Genomic DNA, 23316 nt, shown 5'->3' with positions numbered 1-23316 from the left:
TGCAGAAACAGTAAAGAAATACTTATTCTTCAATAAATCTAGTGGAAACTGTTTGAAGATATGAAATTATGAAACATTTCTGGATACTGATTAAAGTTACCACATTTCACCTATTATTTTTTTCAGTAAGTTTTTAAAAAAAAACTATTCTGACCATGGACACAGACAATAGTGTGGTGAAGGCTGGGGGAGGGGGAGAGGAGAAAAAGGGGGACATCTGTAATACTTTCAACAATAAAGATAAATTAAAAAAAAACTATTTTAGAACCATGGAACTTTAGAACTGAAAGACAAAGGCCATCTTGTACAACCTTCTCATATGAACTAAGATAATTCATCTTCACAAGAAAATACAAATTCCATACCTTATTTCCAGAAACAAAGTTATCAATATATATTTTTAGAAGTACATTTAGTAAATGGAACCAGGCCTGAAACCTTTCTTAACAGTTATATTGCCCAGAATAATGCCCTGGACCAAATGGCATCACTGGAGAATTCTACCAAACATTTTAAGAGGAATTAACACCAACCCTCCTCAAACTCTCCCATAAAATTGAAAAAGAGGGTTGCCCAGCCGGTGTGGCTCAGCAGCTGAGCATCAACCTATGATCCCAGAGATTGGGGTTTGATTCCCAGTCAGGGCACATGCCTGGGTTGTGGGCTTGATCCCCAGTGTGTATCTCTCTCCCCCTCTCCCTTCCTCTCTCTCTGAAATCAATAAAGATATATTTAAAATTAAAAAAAAGGCTCACCCACTTAAAAAAAAACTGAAAATGAGGGAATACTTCCTAACTCATTCTATGAGACCAGCATTGCCCTAGTACTAAAGTCAGACAGGTACTACAAGAAAACTACAATATTGATGCCTTATCAATATTGATGCAAAACCATAAACAAAACACTAGCAAACCATCTGGCAGGACAGTATTATATACCATAACTGGCTGGGATTTTACAAAAATAATTCAATGTAACACATCACATTAACAGAATGAAGGGAGGGGAAAAAACATATGATCATCTCAGTTGATGCAGAAAAAGCATTTGACAAAATTCAACACCCTCAACAAACTAGAACTAGAAGAAAACTACCATAACATAAGTCATATATGAAAAAACCAATATTATACTCAACAGTGAAAGACTGAAATCTTCCCAAGACCAAGAATAAGATGAAGATGCCTTCACCACTTTTGTTCAACACAGTATTGGAAATTCTAGCCAGGACAATTAAGCCGGAAAAATGATATAAAAGGCATCCAAATCAGAAACAAAAAAGTAAAATTATCTCTGTCTGCAGATGATATAAAAAAAAGATTATACAAAAACTGTTAGAACTAATAAATGAATTTCAGGATACAAAAAACGATATGTAGCCCCAACCAGTGTGGCTCAGTTGGTTGAAAGTTGTCCCATGCACCAAGAGGTCACTGGTTCAAGATTTCCAGTCAGGGCACATGCCCAGATTGTGGGCTCTATCCCTGGTGGGGGATGGGCAGGAGGCAACCGATCAATGTTTCTCTCTCTCTCCCTCTCTCTCTAAATAAAAACATATTTTTAAAAAATCAACATGCAGAAACCATTTATGTTTTTTTACACTAACAAAGAATACAATAAAAACAATTGCAGTAGAATAAAATACTAAGGAATTAATCAAGGAGAAATACTTGTACACTGAAAACTACAAAACATTGTTGAAAGAAGTTAAAGACAAGTGAATGAAAAGACATCCCATGTTCATGGATTGGAAGACTTAATACTGTTAAAATGTCAGTACTACCCAAAATGATCTACAGATTCAATAATCCCTATCAATGTTCCAACCTTTTTGCAGAAAAAGAAAAACCCATCCTAAGATTCATATGGAATATCAATGGACCCCAAAAAGTTGAAACAATCTTGAAAAGGTGAAAAAAGAAACAAGAATGGAGGGCTCACACTTTATGATTTCAAAACTTACTACAAAGCTACATTAATCTCAACAGTGTGGTACTGGCATAAAAACAGACACACAGACAAATGGAACAGACTAGAAAGCCCAGAAATAAATCCCCACATACTATGATTAAATGATTTTTAATGAGTGTCAAAATTATTCAATGGGGAATGGACAGCTTTTTCAACAAAAATGCTGAGAAACCTGGATATCCACATGTAAAAAATGAAGTAGATCCTTACCTAACACCATATACAAAAATTAACTCAAAATGGACCAAGGACCTAAATGTAAGAGCTAAATCTATAAAACTAAAAGGAAAAGCTTAGGTAGAAAGCGTTATTATATTAAATATGGAAATGATTTCTTGGATATGACACCAAAAGCAAAAGCAAAAGATATATGTTGAGTGACAAAACAAGCCTTAACAAATTTAAGAATACTGAAATCATATCAAGCATTGTTCTGACCACAGGGGTATGAAACTAGGTATCAGTAACAGGAAAAAAAAAAAAATAGGAAAATTCAGATATGTAGAAATTAACTCACTGCTAATGGGTTAAAGAAGAAATCAAAGGCAAAGACCCTTAAAACAAATGAAAATGGAATCACAACATACCAAAGGTTATGGGATGTAGCAAAAGCAGTTCTAAGATGGAACTGTATTGTAAATGCCTACGTGAAGGAAAAAAGTAAACAACCTAACCTGACACTTCAAGGAACCAGAAAAGGAACAAACTATACCCAAAATTAGCCAAAGAAAAGAAATAATATTAATTAGAGTAGAAATAAATAGAGAAGAAAACAAAGATCAAGAGAACAAAGGATTAGTGTTCTGAAAAATAAACAGACTAACTTTTAGCTAGACTAACCAAGAGCAAAAGAGAAAGGACTCAAAGTTATAAATGAGAGGAGACATTACAGCTGATACCACAGAAATACAAAGAATCATAGAAACTATTATCAAGAAATACATGCCAACAAACTGAAATTAGACTATCAAACTGAATAGACTATCAGAAATGTATCAAGCCAGAAAACCAGGCAAGTGTCCCAACCAGGAATCAAACTGGTGACCTCTTGGTGCATGGGAAGACACTCAACTGAGCCACACTGGCCAGGGCTATAGTAACAGTTTTTTAAAAAGTGCAATATTTTCTTCTAGTTTGTGAAGTGTACACTCTGAAAAAGCCATCATGTCTTTGACATTCTAGCAATTATCTAGTTTGTAATCTATATTTTATACTTTACATTATTAACTTTCTTTGACATTTAAAAGTAGTTGATTGCTTTATACTTCATAAATTATATCACCTGTAAAATAATTAAAAATTATGATATTCTAGAATTAGAATAACCTAATTGAAGATAGAATTTAAAAGAACATAGATATACATATATATATTACATACATTATATATATACATGTAGCATTCACCTGCACTATTTGCATAAGCATCCACACAGTTTTCTTACTCCTGAACTCACCTCTGAGCCTTTTGGCTGACTCTGTTGTTGCTTCTGGTGTCCTGTCAGCAAACCTCCAGCAGTAAGGTTTGGAAAGCTCTGAAGATAAGCCTGTGACCCTGAGAAATTTCCTTCTGCTACTCCCACGGAGGCTGGCTGTTTCTCCTGAGTATTTCCATGCCCTGGCCCAGCTTGTCCAGTAATGTGCTGATTTGGAAAGAAAGGTAATATGCCCATTCCAGCTGTTATGGTTGTTTGAGTTGGAATCAGATTAGATGCTGTAGGGAACCACAAATGCAAAAAATTTTTGGTTAGACTTTTTCACAATAGTCCTTTTGATTTTAAGTTAGAGGCAAAATGCAAATAAATGTTTTTAACCTATTGGAGAACAAAAGGTGAGGTTGAGGTTGTAAATTAGCAGGGAATTAGTATGGGAAAACAAAAACGGATAACAGGAATCATGCTTTTCTTAAACAACTTCCAGAATAGTCTCAAGGATATGATATTTTTTAATTCTAACTTTTAACTGTATATTTTAAAAGTTGAGTGCAGAATTTATGTACTTTTTGGCATTTTAGTGATAGTGTTTTTTTAATGCCCAATCACTGCAATTTGTCTGTTTCCATATCTGAAGGTATAATCAGTCTTCAGTTTAAAAAATTCTCTGACACTTAAAAATTGATAAAATTAGATGAGCTCAACAATAAATTTGGTCAGCCAACTTGCACCAGTCCATCTCTTCCCAGCTCTCCAGTTCTATGTCTTCATGTTGGCAACTTGAATCAACCACGGTTGGAGTGTTTACACAAAGGAGTCACAAATCCTACAAATCAAGACTTTCTTAACCTAGAGCGCTAGTGAGCTATTTTAAACATCAGCACACTATTACTTAAAAAAATCAATATTTGTTAATAGATAAGCACCAAATTTAACACATGGAAGTTTTACATTTTTATTTATAGAGTATAACAAGGAATTCTGTGGGAAAATGATAGTTTTAATAGGCAAATTCTGAACCATTCCACTTTTTGAAAGTCTATAGGTCAAAATTAAATAAAAGGGGCTATTTCAAGTCCAGTTTATATTTTACAAATTCACTAAACAAATTTCTGAAATTATTTTTAGTATTATATACTTAGAGATGAATACTTTAGTTTTATATTTAGCAATATAGTTATTTGAACACTGAATTTTCGGTGTTTTTTATGCAGCACACGCTAAAGGGCTTATTATTTAATCCAACACAAATAATAAACATCTGCATAAGCTTTTAGGCATACAAAATTTAATTTTTAGGACAGACCCCTTCATACCATAAAAATTTCTATACCTGTCTACGTAATGGTTTAACTTTTGCCCAGTCAATACCAACAATCAGAACTGATTGAGTTATTTTTAAATATATCTTTATTGATTTCAGAGAGAGGAAGGGAGAGGGAGAGAGAGATGGAAACGTCAATGATGAGTCATTGATGGGCTGCCTCCTGTGCGCCCCCTGCTGGGGATGGAGCCTGAAACGCAGGCATGTGCCCTGCCCGGGAATCGAACAGTGATTTCCTGGATCCTAGGTCAATGCTCAACCGCTGAGCCACACCAGCCTGGCTGATTGAGTTATTTAATCATTTCACTTGTTGGTTTTATGTACAAGATATATATGTTACCCACCTATATTTTTAAATTTTAATAATGGTGGCCCTTTTTTCCCTCAACATGCTTACTTCAAACAAATTTCAATTAACTTGCAAACTGAAAGCATCTTTCAAAGTCATATTCAAGTAAGAAATCACGGTAACCACCATGCTCCTGTTCTTTTAATAAAAATTGTACACATATTATGTTTCTTCTAACACTAATTTGGGGATCACATTTTTAAAAAATGATACAAATGGATAAACTTTAAATGTACCAAAAAATAAAGCTTTTTAAAAAAATAAAAGCTCAGGGTTTCTGATCTAGGCAAAAAGTCAGTGGATGCCCGTGCAGGGTGTGGTCAGCCCGGTGGGCAGCTTGTCGGCCTCCGGTGGGTGTGTGTCTGCCTCATGCCGCTGAGAACCTTCATCAGATAGGAAGGCTTGGCCCACAGGGAACGCCGCATCCTGGCGTGGGAGCAAGTCAGTCAGTAACTTATCAATAGTTTTCTAATATTGAAAAGGGCTCTCTCTGGAAATTTTAAACGACGGCATAAAACTCAAATGTGACCTTCCTGTAAGACGTAGACTATCGGTCAACCATCTTTAAGCCTCAAGCCTGTTGCTGGCGTCCCAGGAAACACCCATCACTTACTTTTATGCGCGTCCCCGTGGTGGCCCAACTCCGTCTTCAAGGGCAGGGCTGGCCCGAGCCCCACTGCGCCCTGAAGCACCATGGCCGGGGGTTCGCCGAGCAAGCCCGGTTTCTGCGAGGAAGAAAAGGCAGGCAGGCTTTCGCCAAGGGCAGCAGGGTGGCTGGACTAAGAGGCTACGCAAGTGAAAATTCACCCTGACCCACAGCCTGGTGACAGCGAAAAAAATGAACTCACTGCGAAGAAAACACAACTCCACACTTACGTTATTAGTATGAATATTCTCAAACTTCATTAACTGTTGCTGTGCCAGTGGTACGTGGGAAAGGTTCTGAAGGAACAAATTAGAAGTATTACCCATAATTGAGCTCTGTGAAAAATGTAAAACATTAAGTTAGTTTAATTTTTAAAAGCTGCTTATTGTATAACCCAACTCATACAGTTCAATTCTCAGCGATCTGAGCAACAGCAGAGGCTTCTTTGTATCTCACTTTTCAACTTCAGGCAACACTAATTCATTCTTGTATAATACACAAGATGTGACCACACGGTCATGAAATGAACTCCACATCCTCTCCCCTTCCTCCCCCCTCCCCTCCCCTCCCCTCCCCCTCTCCGGCTTTAAGGTCAGCATCATTCAATCATTTACTTATTTCACTTAATTATTCAACAAAGGTTCACTGTGCGCTTTCTATGTGCCAGCCTCTGCTATATAGTGAGAAGTATGACAACGTGATCTGCCTTCAGGGGCCTCACAGTCCCCTGAAGAAAGAGGCACTAACTAGTTACAAAAACACGGTTACAGATGGCATTGCCCACAAGAAGGGAAAACGCAGGAGCCAGGGGAACGAACAGCGGGGAGCTGCCTGAGAATGACCAGTTCAGAGAAGGGCTCCCCAGGAACGAGCTGCTGTGCGGACACCGGGGGCTGCGGGGAACGGACTCGATGAAGTCGGGGGGAGTCGGAGGGTGGCGGAGTGGGGGGCAGCCCCGGCAGAAGGGAGAGCGGAGCAAAGCCTAAGGAGGGGAGGAGGGGCCACGCTCCTGTGAGGACCAAAAGCAGGCCCCGGGCGGAGACGGCGATGCCCGGTGAGCACGGGGTCAGGCGAGCCCAGCTCGGGCAGGCCTCACCGGCAAACGCAAGCATTTTGATCTCTATTCTAAAATAAACATACTGTCAACACTCTGAACAACCCTCTCATAGCACTCTTCACACCTTAATGTAATTATTTTTCTCTGTTCACTGAAATTCTCTAAGCACAGGGACAATGAGTGTGTATTCAATGCTGCAGCCTCAATGATTAGCAGAGTGTTAGATTCTCGATAAAATATGTTGAGTAAATGAATGAATGAAGGCCCTATAATGTACAAGGTCCTATGCTAGATTCTAAGGATGAAAATTAAATAAAAGATAGGCCTTTCCCTTAAAAAGCTAGGTTTAGGACTAGGCGTTCATTCACCCAGTCTACAATCACCTGTATCGTGTATTAGGTTTGATTTGTAATTGGGCTTCTATGTAAATACAGCCTTAACACTACCTGAAGTGAATGTTCACTCCAGTATTATATTTATATTTGCAAACACATTTTACAATACTTATCTGAAAAAGGTAAAACAAATTTTTACTCTCATAAATATATGAATTATTTTTATAACAGCAATTAAATTTTAAGAATGAGAGTTCTTGTTCATTCGTTTTTGTATTTTTCTTTCTATAAATACTTTTTTGAGTTGGGACCACATAAGAGGGTTTGTTTTGAGCTACAGCCATGCACCACGTAACAACATTTTGATCCATGATGGACACCAAATATATAACAGTGGTAGAAAATAAAAGCTCCATGCATGTTGTGGCCCCTGAAGACCTTCCCGTGGGACAAGATGTGGAGGTGGAAGAAGTGATATTGATGATCCCAAAGCTAATGTGTATTTGTGTCCTAGTTTTTAACAAAAAAGTTTAAAAGGTAAAAATAATAAAATTTTAAAACATAAGAAATAAAGATATAAAGAAAGGAAATATTTTTATAAATGTACAATGTGTGTTTTAAGCTAACTGTACAGAGTTAAAAACTTAAAAAGAATTTAAAAGTTTATAAAGTAAAAAAGTGACAGTGAGCTAAGGTTTATTTATTATTGAAGAAAAATATTTTTTATAAATTTAATGTGGCCTAAGTGTAGTGTCTATGAAGTCTACAGTAATGTCCAGTGATGTCCGAGGCCTTCACATTCACTCAACTCTCACTGACTCACCCAGAGCAGCTTCCAATCCTACAGGTGTACCAATTTTCACCTTTTATACTGTACTTTTACTGTACCTTTTCTATGTTTAGATACAAAAGCACTTCCCACTGTGGTCCGACTATCCACAGGATTCAGCACAGTAACACGCTGCCCAGGCCTGTAGCCCAGGAGCCGCGGGCCGGCTAGACCACAGACCCGGGCATTGCACAGGAGCCTACGCCATCTGGGTTGTGTACGTGCACTCTATGAGCTCACACATGCTGAAATCACCTCATGCATTCTCAGAGCATATCCCTATTGTAAATCAATGCACGAGTGAGCTGATTTATTTACGGGAAAATATACCACAAAATATACCTCTTCCCTTCAGTAAGTATACGTATATAACTATGTTGCATTGATTGGCTTAATTTGATCTGATGTACTCAATAAGTTTTTTCCCCCCCGTGGCCATACTTATGCATAGAGATTTTAAAAAAATACTCATTTAACGTCTTAAGACCTTTACTTAAGAACAAACAAAAAATTCCCTCCAAACTTTTGGTGCTGCAATACTCAGTGCTATTGATATACCTGATGTGCTTTATTCAGATGTAAAAGTGCAGGGGAGATGGGTGGGTTCATCAGATGTGGCAAGCTGTGAGGTGTTCCAAGAACGGCTTTAAGAAAATAAAAGTAAAAATTTAACTTTATGATATATATGGAATTTAAAAATAAACGAAACAAACTTCTAAAAGGATAAATGACTACTTCTTTAAACTTTCAACAAATTAACTGGAAGTTCACTTATATACTGACCTTGTCATTGCACAGGGACCCTTCACTCCGCAGGCCGACACTACCCATTGGGCCAAACCTGCTAGGGCTGAAGTACTTCTTTCAACACTAATATAATCTTGGCTGCATTAATAGAAATGTAATGATCATAGGAAGGAGATCTCACTGCACTCTGCGCTGGCCAGATCCCCTCTGCAGGACATGCCCATGCCTGTGTACACCACAGCTCAGGACAGCCCAGAAATCCTGGCTTTATCTACAAGAGGACCACTTGGAGGGAATCTAGACAGCATATCCTAACGTGTTATGGAAAGTCAAATATAGACTCCAAAGTATAGTCTCCAAAGAGGCGTAAAAAGAAAACATTAGCACTCTTTATATTTACTTCCATCTTAAAAAAATAAAATCATTAAGCTTTAAGATTTCTTCCTATATGGGTTGACAAGAGTGTATTTGACATGTATGTGATACATGCACTGTATATATTGGGGCTCTGCTCAAAATTTATTTCACTGACAGAATTCCAGAGTCAAAAAATAAAGAAAAGGAGGCCTCTGGTCTGGAGACTAGAAGACAGGGAAAAGCCAAACATGACTAAGACTTCATGTTAGTGTCTTCAAATATTAGAAGGCTTTTCTTCCGGAGGAAAGAACATATTTATTCTCTGATTCTTCAGAGGAAGAACTAGAATAAGTGGCTAAAGGTTATGGGAATTACCATCTAATAAAAAGAAAAAACCTTCTAGTAATTAAGTATGTCAAACCAGGGACTAGGCTGCCTTGGGAAATAATGAGCTGCTTATGCTTCAATTAGCCAAGACATAACAAGGATATCTCTATACCATTAAAACTGCAGAACAGCTATCAGATTGCATATTAGACTGAGCCAGAAAACCTCTAAAGCTGCTGCTTACACACAAATAATTGATGAGACTATGAAGTACTTAACATGAATATTGTTGTATAAGAACTACCTTGGTCCTTGTGCCTGGCTCCTGGAAGAAAAACTCTAAATCTTTGGAGTTTCCCCAGTGACCAGAGTATCTGTGTTATGCTAATGAGGTGACTCTAGGTGGGCCCCTAAATAGCTTCAGGATGGGGGTGGCCATACCAGAAAGACCAACCATGTGGTTAGAGGACTGGGTCTTTAAGCCAGACTCCCTGACCTCCAGAGAAAAGAGGAAGACTGAGGGTTCAGTTCCATAACATGGCCAAATATCATGCCTACAAAAGGAAACCCCAATAAAAACCTTGGACATCGAATTCAGTTCAGTAGAGATCCCTGGGTGGTGAACAGATTGATGTGCTGGGCGAGTAATGTGCCTGATTCCATAAAAGCTCTGTGTTCAAGACCCTCCCAGCCCTAGCCCTAGGTGTCTATTCCTTTGGCTGTTCCTGAGTTGTATCCTTTATAATAAAATTTTAATCACAAGTATAGTGCTTTCCTAAGTTCTGTGAGTTGTTCTAGCAATTTATGAAACCTGAGGGGGTCATAGGAACACCCAAATTTGTAGCCAGTTGGTCAGAAGTGCAGTGGCCTGGGGACCCCCTGACTTTGTGGCTGGTGTGTGAAGTAGGGGCAGATGTGTTGGGGACTAAGCCCTTAACTTAGTGGGGTCTAGGCTAACTCCGGGTGGTTAGTGCTAGAAATGAACTGCAGTCCACTAATTGGCGTTAGACCTGTTAGGGCTGAAACTGAATAAACATATTTACTCTAAATATTTTTACTCTAAAACTTAGTGTTGAATAGGAATTCACTTCCTCATAATGCTAAAGTAGACATTATGTGTTTATACAGTTGTTCATTTCAGAAAGTAAGTAAGCTCTTATCAGAGAAAGAACACTAAATAAGTAGATTTTTAATGTATGCCGTAATGATTTAAGATTTCCATAATACTTAGAAAATAATGTTTTGGTTATTTTCTACAAAATGAAACAATTTTACAATGAAAACAAAAAAATAAGAGCAAAGAGGAAACGGACCTTTAGCACTATTCAATAAAGTAAATTCTGCTAAAAATATTACATAGAAGAGTATCATATCCTTTGTTGATACAGTTCATAACAATGTAGGGTATTCTGGTCTATAAATTCATGTCAACCAGGAGCTAAACAGAAGGTTTAATATTTAACATTTGTTAATGGTAAAAAAAAAAAAAAGGGAAGGAAGGAATTAGGAACACATAAGCAGATTGTATCCACCAAAAAGAGTCAGAACATATTATCACCTCAGATCATTAATTAAAATTCACTGAAAATTCCTAGAAAATGAATATTTCTGGATTAATTTAAATGTGTTTTTCCATGTAAAACAGCACAATTAACTTCATGCCATCAATTTAGATGTAATCCGTGCACGTGGTGCTCACCTGGTTTAACAGCTCGCCCGCAGAGCTGGGGTTGTAGAAGAACTTGTAACATGGCAGGGTTGTTTAAACTCTTCATAATTTGTACAGGATTTGGCTCTGGAAGTAAGCCCTTCTGATTACTGTGCATCTTCAATGAATATAGAAATATTTTCGGAAACATTAGGACAAGGGTAAGTACAAAAGATGACATTTTAAAGGCTTCTTCCAGAAATTCTCATTCGCCTGGTAAGATTTATTTTACGATAAACAATTTGCTTTGTATTACACATTTGTTGTATACATTTCACCACAGTCCCTAATTATGTTATATTCTACTATACAGCGTATACTAAAATCTTCACAGAATGCCTCAGAAAATTGGCTTTAAGAAGACTAACAATTTAGCAAGGTAAATCTCTTAGTGCCATACAAGCAGAAAGATACCTGAATTTACTAACAGGAAGACGACAAAATGGGACGGGCCCGATTATAATGCTGATCTCTACAGTGTAATAATGTGGATTGCTTCCCTTATCAACATTTTCTTATAATAAAGGTCTTTATTTCATTCCTTAATCCTCTAATATGAGAAAGAAGATGGACTGGCCTTACATACATGTAACTGGGTAGCTTCCTAAAAACATTCAATTGTTCTAGGTTTAAAAAGCCAGCCTGATAGAGGATATTGGTATCACGTTATAATAGCAAAACTATAAACTGCTAGCCACGAGAAAAGGGAGAACTGACAATGACTCTGGAATGCCTCTCCACACTCTTAGAAACGTAACAGATTTTTATTGGTAACATGAAGCGAGGACAAGTAGCTACGAAGAATAGCCAATTAGAAATACTGGGTATGAAAACATTACTGTAAAAAACAAACAAACATAGCAGCTCTCCCTCGCTACATCCTTGGCATCATTCGAAGCGTTTTCCATGCATTATATCACTCAATCATCCAAAGAAACTCCAAGGGCTGGTCCACGAGCCCCACGACACAGGCGAGGGGCGAGAAGCCTGGCACGGCAGGGTCCTAACTATCCTGGGCCGGAACAGGCCGGTCACCGGGTTCAATATTATGCCCGTGCCTCAAACCAAACTGGTGACCTGGAAGATCCGTTCAAAGAAAGCTCCCAAAAGACATCAGCAGAGGGGGGAATGCAAACGGGGAAGACAAACCAGGGGAATAGAAAATGCAAACAGAAGAAAAGAACCAGCAATGAAGAGGCTAGAAGTGCCACCCTGTGTAAAACAGGGATCCCTGACGGAGAAAACAAAGAAGGACCTCTCTGAAGATACCATGACTGAAAATTTCCCATTATTAAAAAAAAGTTAAAGAATGAAAGGGTTCATAGAGTTCCAAATATGATACATACGAAGAAAGCACATCTAGTCACATTTTTTTGGTGCGAAGTTTAAGAAGATCAAAGCCAAAACAAAAGTGTTAAAAGCGGGTGGTGGGCACACAGAGCAATATGTAGATCTTGTAACATAGAAACCCACACCTGAAACCTATATGTTCATATTAACCATTGTCACCCCAATAAATTTAATAAAGGAAAGAAAAACTTACTGATTAAAAAAAAAAGTTAAAAGCTGTCAGTGAGAAAGAACGTATCTCCAAGAAACAAGAAGCAGATTAATATCATCTTCTCTCTCAAAGCAACAGCACTGGATTCAAGAAGGCCACAAATTAATATTTTCAAAGTGCTGCAGGAAAAGAAATTTAAATCTAGATTTTTTATATCCAGCTGAGTTATTACTTAAATATGTGAAAAAAATATATCCACAGTCATACAAATTCTCAAAAGCTTTACTACACAAATTACCCTCTCTGAAAATGAGAAGGAACAATAAAAGCATGATGCACGGAAATTAAGGCGTTCAGTACCATCAATTTCAATCTTGCATACAAAAGCCAGGACCATAAAACAAAACAAAGCAAATGTATGGAACAATGCCTGACAGAGTGAGGAGAAAGAAAATTCACAACTATACACAGTAACTTCTGATACATTCCTCTCAGACGCTGACAGATCGAACAGGCAAAAAATAAGTAAAGATCTGGAAGATTTGAGTAACAATAAATTCAAACTAATATTTATACACACACATATGTGTACATATAACTTTATGACCCACAAAGTGCAGATTGTTTGGGGGCACACATGGCACATTCACAGAAATCAATCATGCACCAAGTCACAAAAGAAGTCCCGACACCCCATCCCCCCAAATCAACATTAGACTACATTACATTGTCTGACCACACAAGGCAATAAAGTTATAAGTTTATATCAGAAGAATAGCTTTTAAAAATTCCGAAGTGGCTATAAACTGAAAAAACAAATAAACTAATTAAGCTTTTCGTTTAAAAGGAAATCATAAAAATTTGAGACGCTAATAATCTAAAATTTATGATCCATAGTTAAAAGGAAACTTGCTTTAAATTCATTCCCCAGAAAACATCTAGACTGAAAACAAAGGCACTAATGAAGCATGGGTATCAATAAAAATGGGAGGGGAAGGTGTAAACCCAAGGAATCGAGAAACAAAAACATCATAAAGATACGGGCAGAAATATGCAAAAGATAGAAATAATATCAAAACTAGAGCTCTTTCTTTGAAAAGACAAAACAGAGAAATCTCTTATAAGATGTATCAAGGGGGAAAAAAAGAAAATGCAAGTAAATCAAATACACAATGAAACCAAGGAAAACAGATGTGACAAATTTTAAAAATAATAAATCATTATGAATAACTATGAGCCGGTAAATTTGAAAACTTAGACAAAATGGATACATTTGTGGAACAGAATCAAATGCCAAATATGGCACATAAAGAAAAAAGCCCTAAAATATCTAAATATCCACTGAAGAAACTTAAGGGGTAGCCAATAATCTCCCTCTGGAAGGGGCTCAAAAACCAGGTCTACATGGTCTCAGAGACGAGACTTCTTAAACTTTCAAAGGCTAGAGAGCCAGATTTTATAAAAGTTTATCCATAAATAGAAAGAAAACGGAGAGAGGGGAGACGGGGGGGAGAGGGAAGGACATGGCTTTGCTGTTTCACCTCCTTGCGCATCCACTGGTTGATTCCTGCATGTGCCCTGACTGGGGCTCGAACCCGCAACCTTGGCGTACCGGGATGATGCTCTAACTGACTGAGCCACCCGGCCAGGGCGCAGGAATCTGAATGGCTGCGGACATTAAAGAATATTAAGCAAGAGAAAGACAAGCCCATCTGAGGGTGAGAAAGGTCACTCCTGCGGCGCTGTGGACTGATAAAGGGGCGGACCAACGACACGGTGCTCGGCAGGGGTTATTCCGATGGCATCGCGGTGAGAAAAGATGAGGTCCTGAGCAAAGTGACAAAGATGCTAACAAGTCCCAAGGATGTCAGACATCAAGAGGTGCCGCGGGAAGGACTGGCTAGTATTTCTCACATCTGTATTTGGGGAGTGGGTGAGGGAGACCAATCCTGATTAAGTTTTGGGTTCAGATAGTTTTTAATTTGGATGGACTGATGCCATATATAAATATCACAAAACACAGAAAAGAAAGTCCCAGAGAAAAATAGGAGTTTTTTGGGGGGAGGGGGGTGTTAAATACTGAAATTGAATTATTTATATAACAAAGGTAGAATGTGTACTCATCACCCGGAAATACAGATTTAATTCTAAGAGTAGTTTGGTCCAAAAATGTATGCTTAACAGTGATCACAGATAGGCAAGAACTAAACCCACTGGAGTCTTTAAAAGGAAAAGAAGTGAGGTGGTCACATACAGAAGTCTACTGACACTGCTCTCAGAGAAAGGGGGGGGGCAGTCAGGGAAAGCATGGGGCGGGGAGCTCAAGGTAGCAGAGTACTGCAGAGGGGCCAAGCAATGACCGAAAAGCACCCGGGCGGCCTGAGTGAAGAAATCGCCGTCTGTCTTCGTGAGAACAGGTCCCCTTGAACAGGGAGGCGGAACGGCAAGGCCCTGGGCTGAGAGAAAATGGGAAGTGAAGCGACGGAGACAGCGAGCGGGGCCCACCTGTTCCTGCCAGGAGCTCCGCTGGGGAGGAAATTAACAGAAAGGCCAGGATCTAGAGGAAAATTTTAAAGGAAAAGATTTGAGACTGTTTATAAGCAGATAAGATGGAGCTAGTGGAGCAACAAGTGAAACTATATAAAAAGATGGGAATCAAGGCCCTTGGGGACGGGCGCGGGGACCCGGTGCCCGCTCGCTGCCCATCCTAAGCAGGTGGTAAGCACAACGCTACTGAGGAGAGAAAGAAGTTAAAAAAGAAAAACCCACCAACAAACAGGGCGCATGTGCCGGGGGAGTATGAGAGAAGGTGAACGAACGAGCCCAGCCCAGGGCCTCGGTATTTCTATACAGCAGGAGCCGCGACGGAAAGGAGGTTTGAGACAGTTGCTGTAGAAAACGGAAAGGAGCCGCTGATGAGAGAGGAGCTAGTTTTGCTGTGGGACCAGCGACAAATGTATGTCACCATTTGTGGTGGCATCAAGACACCTAGCGGTTTCTCTCCGAGAGGACACCGGGCCCGGCTGTAGACGTCGGTGTCTGGATGGATTCAGAATTGTCAGCTCAGCAAATCCAATGCAACGGAGAGATGATTTAACCAAAGGCAATGAGACCGAGAGTGAAGGAAGGGCTGGACTGATGAATTACGCACGGGAGAAGACGACAATGACAGGAGGACCTGAGGGGAAGGGGCCCGGAACCAGAGGTGAGGTCAAATGAGAGGGAAAGAGATGCGAGACCAGCGACAGTCCCCACCTTCCCCCGCCCCTGATGTCCTCTCTCCGGTTCGTCTGCAAACCACTTGCAGACTCACCCGCGGATGGCTTAACTCTGCCCCGCCGCTCCCCCGTGTGTGTGCTTTATAACCCCCGCTGCCCGCCAGTCCGACCTAAATTCTCGGGGTGCTCCACAGCGCTGCCTGACTCGGCGTCGCCCGACCGCTTCCCCGCACACCCCTCCCACCGGCGCGCCCAGACCGCTTCAGAGGCTTTGTCCCACCTGGAATTTGACCCCCCTCTCTGCCTCAGGGCTGCCCGAGTTATCAAGTAAAAATACAGGAGGCCCAGTTAAGTCTGGGTTTCAGACAAACAAAGAGAAATTTTTTAATGTGAGCATCTCATGCGAAAGCTGTGTTTACCTGGCAGTCCTACCCTCCATCCCCATCAACACATTTCAAACTCACACTCAATACTACCTTCCTTACGAATTTTCCCTGACCCCTTCAAGAGCGTATCCCTTCCTTCGTTCAGTCAACAGATGTTTACTGAGCTAAGGACTAGGAGTAAAAAGTGTGAGGAAGGGATCTCCCCGCGTGGAACTCCAGGCGGAGAAGCGGGAGAGCGGTAAGGAGACGCTTACAACAGAGAGGCAGCTACAACGTGCACGTGAGCAAAACCAACTACTTGTACTATGGATACTTATGAACACTTTGCAAAAAAGAGGCACCTTACACTCAAGATTTCGAGCAGAACAGGAACTCAAGTATTTGTTGAATGAACGAAATTCCTTCAAAAAATTTCCTAAGCTGAATACACTTGAAACACAATTTCTTCTTTTGTAACGACTCTTGGCTTGATTCGAGAGAGATGCATGTTCATCAGTTTTTTTAAAAAGAAGAAGTCTTTATGAAGCAGAAAGATAATAAAGGTCCAATCAACAGTAATTAGTTGGGATAGGTTAAAAAAGTGTTAGAATTTTTTACATGCTAATAAAGAACCAAAAACTTACCACTCGTTGAGCTGCTATCAACGCTGCTAACGTACTTCGCCCTGGTGCTCCTGGGGCGCAGAAGGAAACTTGGACTTTGCTTCCCTTGACGGTCATGCCATCGGCGGCCTGCTGAACCTCCTCAGCATGCTCCGCAGTGTTATACTCAACCACCGCGAAGCCCCCGACGTAACTGCCTTCATCCTGCGCAAGCTGACGTAACACATTTCATCAAAAGGGAATTCTATCATTTATTAGAAATGGTGCTTTACAGCATTTCATTTTCAAGTTCAAGAACAAAGGTATCAGAGCACAGAACTGGTGATAAATAGTGTTCTTCCAGAAACTAAATTTACTACTTGATTGGAGGCAGTCCTTTAAACAAAATTCTGTCCTTTCTTTTGAATTCTTTGATTTTCTAATTTATTTTAAAAGTCAAAGCCCGAGTGTGATAATATTCCCTATATATTAAGAAATATATATAACTGATAACTTATAGGAAAATACGAGGACACAATGAAAACTTTCTTTAAAATAAATTCGCCAGATACATGAACAATGAAACATACTGAAACAATTATTTGACCACATATCTATGTAAAATAAAGTTTGTACTATCAAGAGAAGAAAGGTAGGAGGAACCATACTCAACTTTTATCTCAACGTTTTAGACAGATTCCAGAAGTTTGGTCAAGTACACCTAAGCAAACCTTATTTGTAAAATTATGCCCCAGATTTATTAAAATACCATATGCAACACACAATCTTTATTTCTGAATGTGCCCTAAATTAACTCCTAAAATGCAGAACTCAATTTATTTCCAGTCACCCACCTGTGAGAATGTAAAGGAAGACACTAAAGTCCTGGATCTGTAAAGACTGGCACAAAGAGCAAAAATAAGAGCAAAGTAAGACACTAAAACGTTTCTGAGTTTTGAACTTGTCTGAATTATTTTAAATACATTCAAACTAGAAAGTGATCAATGAGATAAAATTCAGGTGGGTGTGTCTTTGAGATGACACATGAACAACACTTCTATTTGGATTTGGCACCTCACAAGCTAATATTACAATTAAATCATTTCTAGTTCCTCTTCTCTTATTTTTGAAACTTCTACTTTCATGTATAGTAGACAAATTTTTTATTTTTCCTTCTTATTCTTCCTTCTTTTAAAAACTGTCCTCATATGTCTTTTTCTCCATAAAACATTTTCCCAATCACGTGGGAGAAAGGGAAAACACCTGCCTCTTCTAAATATTTCTACTACAACCTCATTCCTCCTATAACCCAAACCAGATCTTAAAATCAGATTTGTAAAAGCCATTAGTCTCTTTGGTCTCTCTTGATTACAACATAAGAGACTGTCTTCAATCTGTGTCAACCTACCAAGCAAAAGAGCCTGAATTTAACAGAGCCACTGACAGAAGTGTCATAAAGTAGTTTTTATTAATCTTTTGAAAACTTTAAAAACATTTATTATTATTCCTGGTTCACTGTGATAACCTCCATGCCTATATAAATTATAATACCATTTTAATTCTTTCCAAAGACAAAAAACCATCTAAGTCCATGGCATGGGTAGTTTTAAAGAGAACATTTCAGTTCAGTCTGAGACCCATTCAAATACATAAATGGTCTGACTTGTGATCTAGTTAAATTTCCATTATTTTGAAATATTTTAACAGTAGGTAACGGTCAGATACAAATATTTTAACAAACATTTTTCTACAAGATGGCAAGCTAGACTAGATAACCTCTCAGGTCCCTCTGACTCTGGGATTCATAATTCATATACAATTTGTGACAAATAGCTTTTCCCCTCTCACTTGTATCAAAGGCCTCAACTTAAGCTACAAAGAATTATGTATGGCCACAGGATATTGCTATACAATTCTTAGTATCAAGAATAGCAAATAGATAAGATAATCAACTTTCGATAGCTGAGATTTGAGGTCAGAGATTTGATTAAAATTTGTTACAAAATTTTATAAAGCTCTTGGGTGGTTTCTTTGATGCTTATTATATTGGGATTGGAGGGGTGGAAATTTGAGAAAAGGAAGATGGTAGCATTATTCATATACATGTATATATACATCTGTATTGTGTATATGTGTATTTATGTAGATATATGATTACACTATGACTCTAAACTTCCTACTGCAATTATGGAGAGTCAACAAATATATGATTAAAGAAAAGGGGGGGTAAGAAAAGCAGGGAAGACAGCAAGTTCATCAGTTGCTATCTTACCTCTGTAAGGAAAGAAGTTACAGATAGCAGCATTTTTGTCTATTTAGTCAATATATTTAATTTTACTGTGATAAAGAGGTTGAAAATTTTTACCAGTGTTGTCAGTTTTCAGGATCTTTTCTAAATGGTTCACTTACCATGACCCCATTAAGACAAAATTGTATGTTCTCTTTAAGCCTCATTATACTTTTCTATCTTCTATTATATCACTTTTCATACAAGATTTCCAATTATTAGATTACCTGTCAGTCTCGTCTACAAAATTGTGAGGTTATTGAGAGAGTATCTTTCTGATATCTATATTCCTGGTATTTAGCAATATAGTGTCTGGCACAGAGAAGGTGATAAATAAAACGTGGATGGAGGAATGGATCAATGGGTGAACGGTGTAATGAATGAATGAAATGAGGTGATTAAGTGATGGACATGCTAAGACATACTTAACTATATAACAATGTAGTCTGGTCCATCAACAAAAGGGCTTGATTAAAAATTTACCGTGACATTAAAATCTTCATTGTAGACTAAAATAGAATGAGGTTAACCACTGTGATATTCACACAGGTATCATAAATTTGTGAGTGCATGCAGAACAGACACAAAGCAGGTATTTTAAAGTATTTCTAATGCCATCTTAAGAATACATACCTGGCAAAACACAGGTTTATGGATAGTGGAAAAAAACTGCAACAGCTCCTCTGAATCCCTGTAGTCAGTAGGGAGTTTATCTATACAAAGGCACTTAGAATGAATGAGCTCTGCGGCCAATAGATTAACATCCATCCACTGTGCAAAGAGAGCTGAAGCCCCCAGCTGTTTGCCCAACAGCTCCAGTCTAGCCTTTGCAGCAAAGTCCTTTTTCATGTATTCCACAAATCCATAGCCTTTGGAATGGCCAGTAACTTCACTGTAGACCAGAAAACATCTCTCAATGTTCCCATAAGCTCGAACGAGTTCTTCAAACTCTTCTAATGTAAAGGAAGTGGGCAAGTTGGTAATACACAGCAAAGCATCTGTTGGCTGGAGCTGGACTATTAAGTCTTTTCCTCGAAAAGAATATTGATGAAACATCTGAATTGCATTCTGGGCTTGTTCCCCATTCAACAAGGTAACAAATGCTGGAAGATAAAATAAAAGAGTTTTCTAAGCCTGTGTTTTCAAACCTTTTTGACTATGACTCACAGTAAAAAATACATTTTATGTCTGCGACTCAGTACACATATACATATATATTTCTGAAACAAAATTATCAGGGAGTAATACTCTTACCATATTCAAAGTGCTCTAATATTTTCTATTTCACTGTGCTTTCTAATGCTGACACACCCACTAAACTAATATCATGACAGTAACTCAAATTAAAAATATGACGCACTCCTCCCATCCTCTGTTCAGAGACTCCAATTACTGTAACAGGACTCCTGGAGTTGTCCAACAGCTCACTGGTACTCTGTCCATGTCACATAGGCTTTCTCTCTCTGTTTCCTTTCAGATAGTTTTTATCTCTATGTATTCATGTTCAGTAATCCTCCCCACCCCCAGTGTCTACTCTGCTGTTAATCCCATCTACCGTTACTTATTTACTTACGTTAATCTCAGACGTTGTAGTTTTCATCTCTAGAAATTTGACTTGGTATTTTTCAGTATCTTCCATAGCTCCACTTAATATATTCAATCTTTATTATAATTTCTTGTACTGATGCAACATTGTTATAAAAACTGTTTTAAAGTCCATTTTACCAATTCTTTTGTTTCAATTCCAAGTTTTGTTTGATTTTTCTCTTTATTGTGGGTTGTATTTTCTTGCTTCTTTGCCATGTCTAGTAATTTTTTATTTCATGCCAGACACTGTAAATGTTACCTTGTTGGGGGCTGGATGTTTTTGTCTTTATATAAATATTCTTAAGTTTTGTTCTAGGATGTGGTTTAGTTACTAGGAATCAGCTTGATCCTTTCAGGTCTCATTTTTAAATTTTGTTAGGTAAGACCAGAGTTAATTTTCTTGACTCTTGAGACAAGACCCACCTGCACACTCCTCGGGATGCACCATGGATTATAAGGTTTATCACCTAGCTGACGGGAACAGCACTATTCCTGGCCCCATGTGAGCTGTGAGACAGTTACCTCTAATCCCTTTGTCAATATTTAGTAACACTGAAATTGTACATAACATATGACCCAGTAATTTGCTCACAGAGAAACAGTTACAGTGTATATCAGAAGACAAAGAAAAGGATATTCATTACAGCATTATTTGAAATACTGGAAAGGTTAAAGCTTCCTAAATGCCTACCAGTAATGAATGGATTTATCAGTGGTGACAAATTCACAGGACAGAATAATATGTACTAGTTTAAATCAATGAAATAAAGCTCTATGTATCAACATGGAAAAATCTGAAACTAAGGCTGAGTTAAAAAAATAAAAGCAAGTTACTAAATGAAACCTATAGAATACCACTTACGTAAAGTTTTTAAAACCACTGAGAACAACACTGTTAATTATCCATATAGTAAAATTATAGGTACTAGTGAAGGGACTCTGGTAACAAACAGCTCCACAATTTCAATGGCTTAACAAAACAAAAGGGTTTTTTTGGTTATTGTTCATGCTGCATATCCCTTGCTGAAAGGAAGAAAGGAAGGAAGGAGGTTTTGCCCATCATAGTTAATGGAAAAATTAAGCAATTTCCCCAATTTGCCAGTGAAAGTCAAATCATACACTTCTTTATTCACCAGGTCCAGTAATAAATTATTAAAATTGAAGAACACAGAGCTTATAAAGAATATTCACTACAACATTAAAACCTATAGCATCAGAATAGTCGTCATAAAAATTCATAAGGCTTTAGTAACATATCGATTTATGTGATTAAAATTTAGTATAATATTATCTTCAAAAAATAAATTTTATGAGTAACATTTACATGATTAATGCTTAAGAATCTAAATGATTAGCTTAAGAATGAAAATATACTATGCCTTTTTGTTTTATGACTATATGTACAATCAAAATGAAATTAGATCCTTAGAACTCAAATCTTACCTGTGCGCTTATTTCTGTCCACATAACAATACTTTAACTCATAGTCTTGTAATAAATCGTGAACTTCCTAAAAGAGACAAGACATGAATTCAGTTAGTACACAAACGCAGTTAGGGGATAATCCAGCTGTACTAGCCTACCACTTTACCACCACCCTCTCCCATGTAAAAAGCACTCATAAATCTCCATTACTTATTTAAATTAAAGGCATTCAAGGCTTACCAGCATGGCACCAACCTACCTCTCCCAATATACCCCCAAAACAACCCCTGCACATTCCCATATTCCTGCTCAAAGGGCTGCTCACTGCCTTGCCAGTACACCATGTACAGTTCTTACTCTGAGTTTGTTTACTCTGATACCCTGACTTGGCATAGGGCAAACATACCACTAAAGCTCCCAAACTTTACCTGAAATTACATGCATCCTTTGAAATCCCAGGTCGAAGATTCTTCCATGAATCTTTTCCCAACTGTTTTCCACAGGATATGATCTCTCCTACATCTATGCTAACAATGGTCATACTTTATTCATGCCTCTCTTATAGAAAAAATATTAAACATTTCTATTTGTGTACTACCTACTAAGTTTGTAACAAGTAATAAAACTGTAGATGCTTGTAGTACCAGCATGGAGAATAAATAAATGTAGACTGCAAACCTAACTTAGAGATCCCTGGGTATGAAAACAAGCAACCACCACCAAGGTATGGTACACAGTTCAGTTTATTTCCCCAAAATGTTTAAACTGGCCTTCTGGTTCATTCTGACTCTATTATTAATCCAGTCTGAAACTGTGCCTTCTGATATCATAACTTCCATCGACCTGGGGGATTGAAAAAGTAGATTTCAATTCCTAATCCTTGCTGTTAAATTGATAATACTTGAGTACAGGAACTATATTTCATATATTTGTAAAACACCTGTATAGCTTTGCATATGCTGGGCACTCAAATATACATTAAAGTGAATATAATTTAATTATTTTGACACTGAACTGATATTTGGCCTTGAAATATTTTGCTCATAATACACAACAGATGCAGTTATTATTTTTTAAAGTGGTCAATAAATTAATTCCATATAGCATTGGAAAAGACAGAGGAAAGGCGGATATAAACAAAATAGTCTAAAAAAAAAAAAAGTCAATGGAACCAAGAGCTGGTTCTTTGAAAAGATAAAAGAAGATTGACAAACTTTAACCAGACCCAAGAACAAGAGAGAGAGGACCC

At 38.1% G+C, this 23316-nt stretch overlaps 1 protein-coding gene across 6 annotated transcripts in view; it reads right to left on the bottom strand.

Moving 5' to 3' along the window:
- The window catches only part of RAVER2 (ribonucleoprotein, PTB binding 2), a 50520-nt gene that overhangs the window by 8706 nt on the left and 18498 nt on the right, over positions 1–23316 (bottom strand). For 4 of the 6 annotated variants that reach the window (XR_013999426.1, XM_081145552.1, XM_081145551.1 and 1 more), the window contains exons 2-9: positions 22086–22152; positions 19689–20158; positions 16811–17002; positions 11074–11200; positions 8502–8587; positions 5953–6057; positions 5690–5801; positions 3428–3684 (exon numbers count right to left, since the gene is read on the bottom strand). Coding sequence is in view for 5 of the 6 variants with exons in the window: in XM_081145552.1 (XP_081001678.1) it covers positions 3428–3684; positions 5690–5801; positions 5953–6057; positions 8502–8587; positions 11074–11200; positions 16811–17002; positions 19689–20158; positions 22086–22152 (1416 nt within the window). In the remaining variant the exon portion in view is untranslated. The remainder of the gene's footprint in view (positions 1–3427; positions 3685–5689; positions 5802–5952; positions 6058–8501; positions 8588–11073; positions 11201–16810; positions 17003–19688; positions 20159–22085; positions 22153–23316) is intronic. The other 2 variants (XM_081145548.1, XM_081145550.1) reach the window with 1 other exon arrangement.

Source organism: Miniopterus schreibersii, assembly GCF_964146895.1.
Source record: "Miniopterus schreibersii genome assembly, chromosome: 8".
NCBI lineage: Eukaryota > Metazoa > Chordata > Mammalia > Chiroptera > Miniopteridae > Miniopterus > Miniopterus schreibersii.
This window is presented reverse-complemented; position numbering and strand designations above follow the sequence as displayed.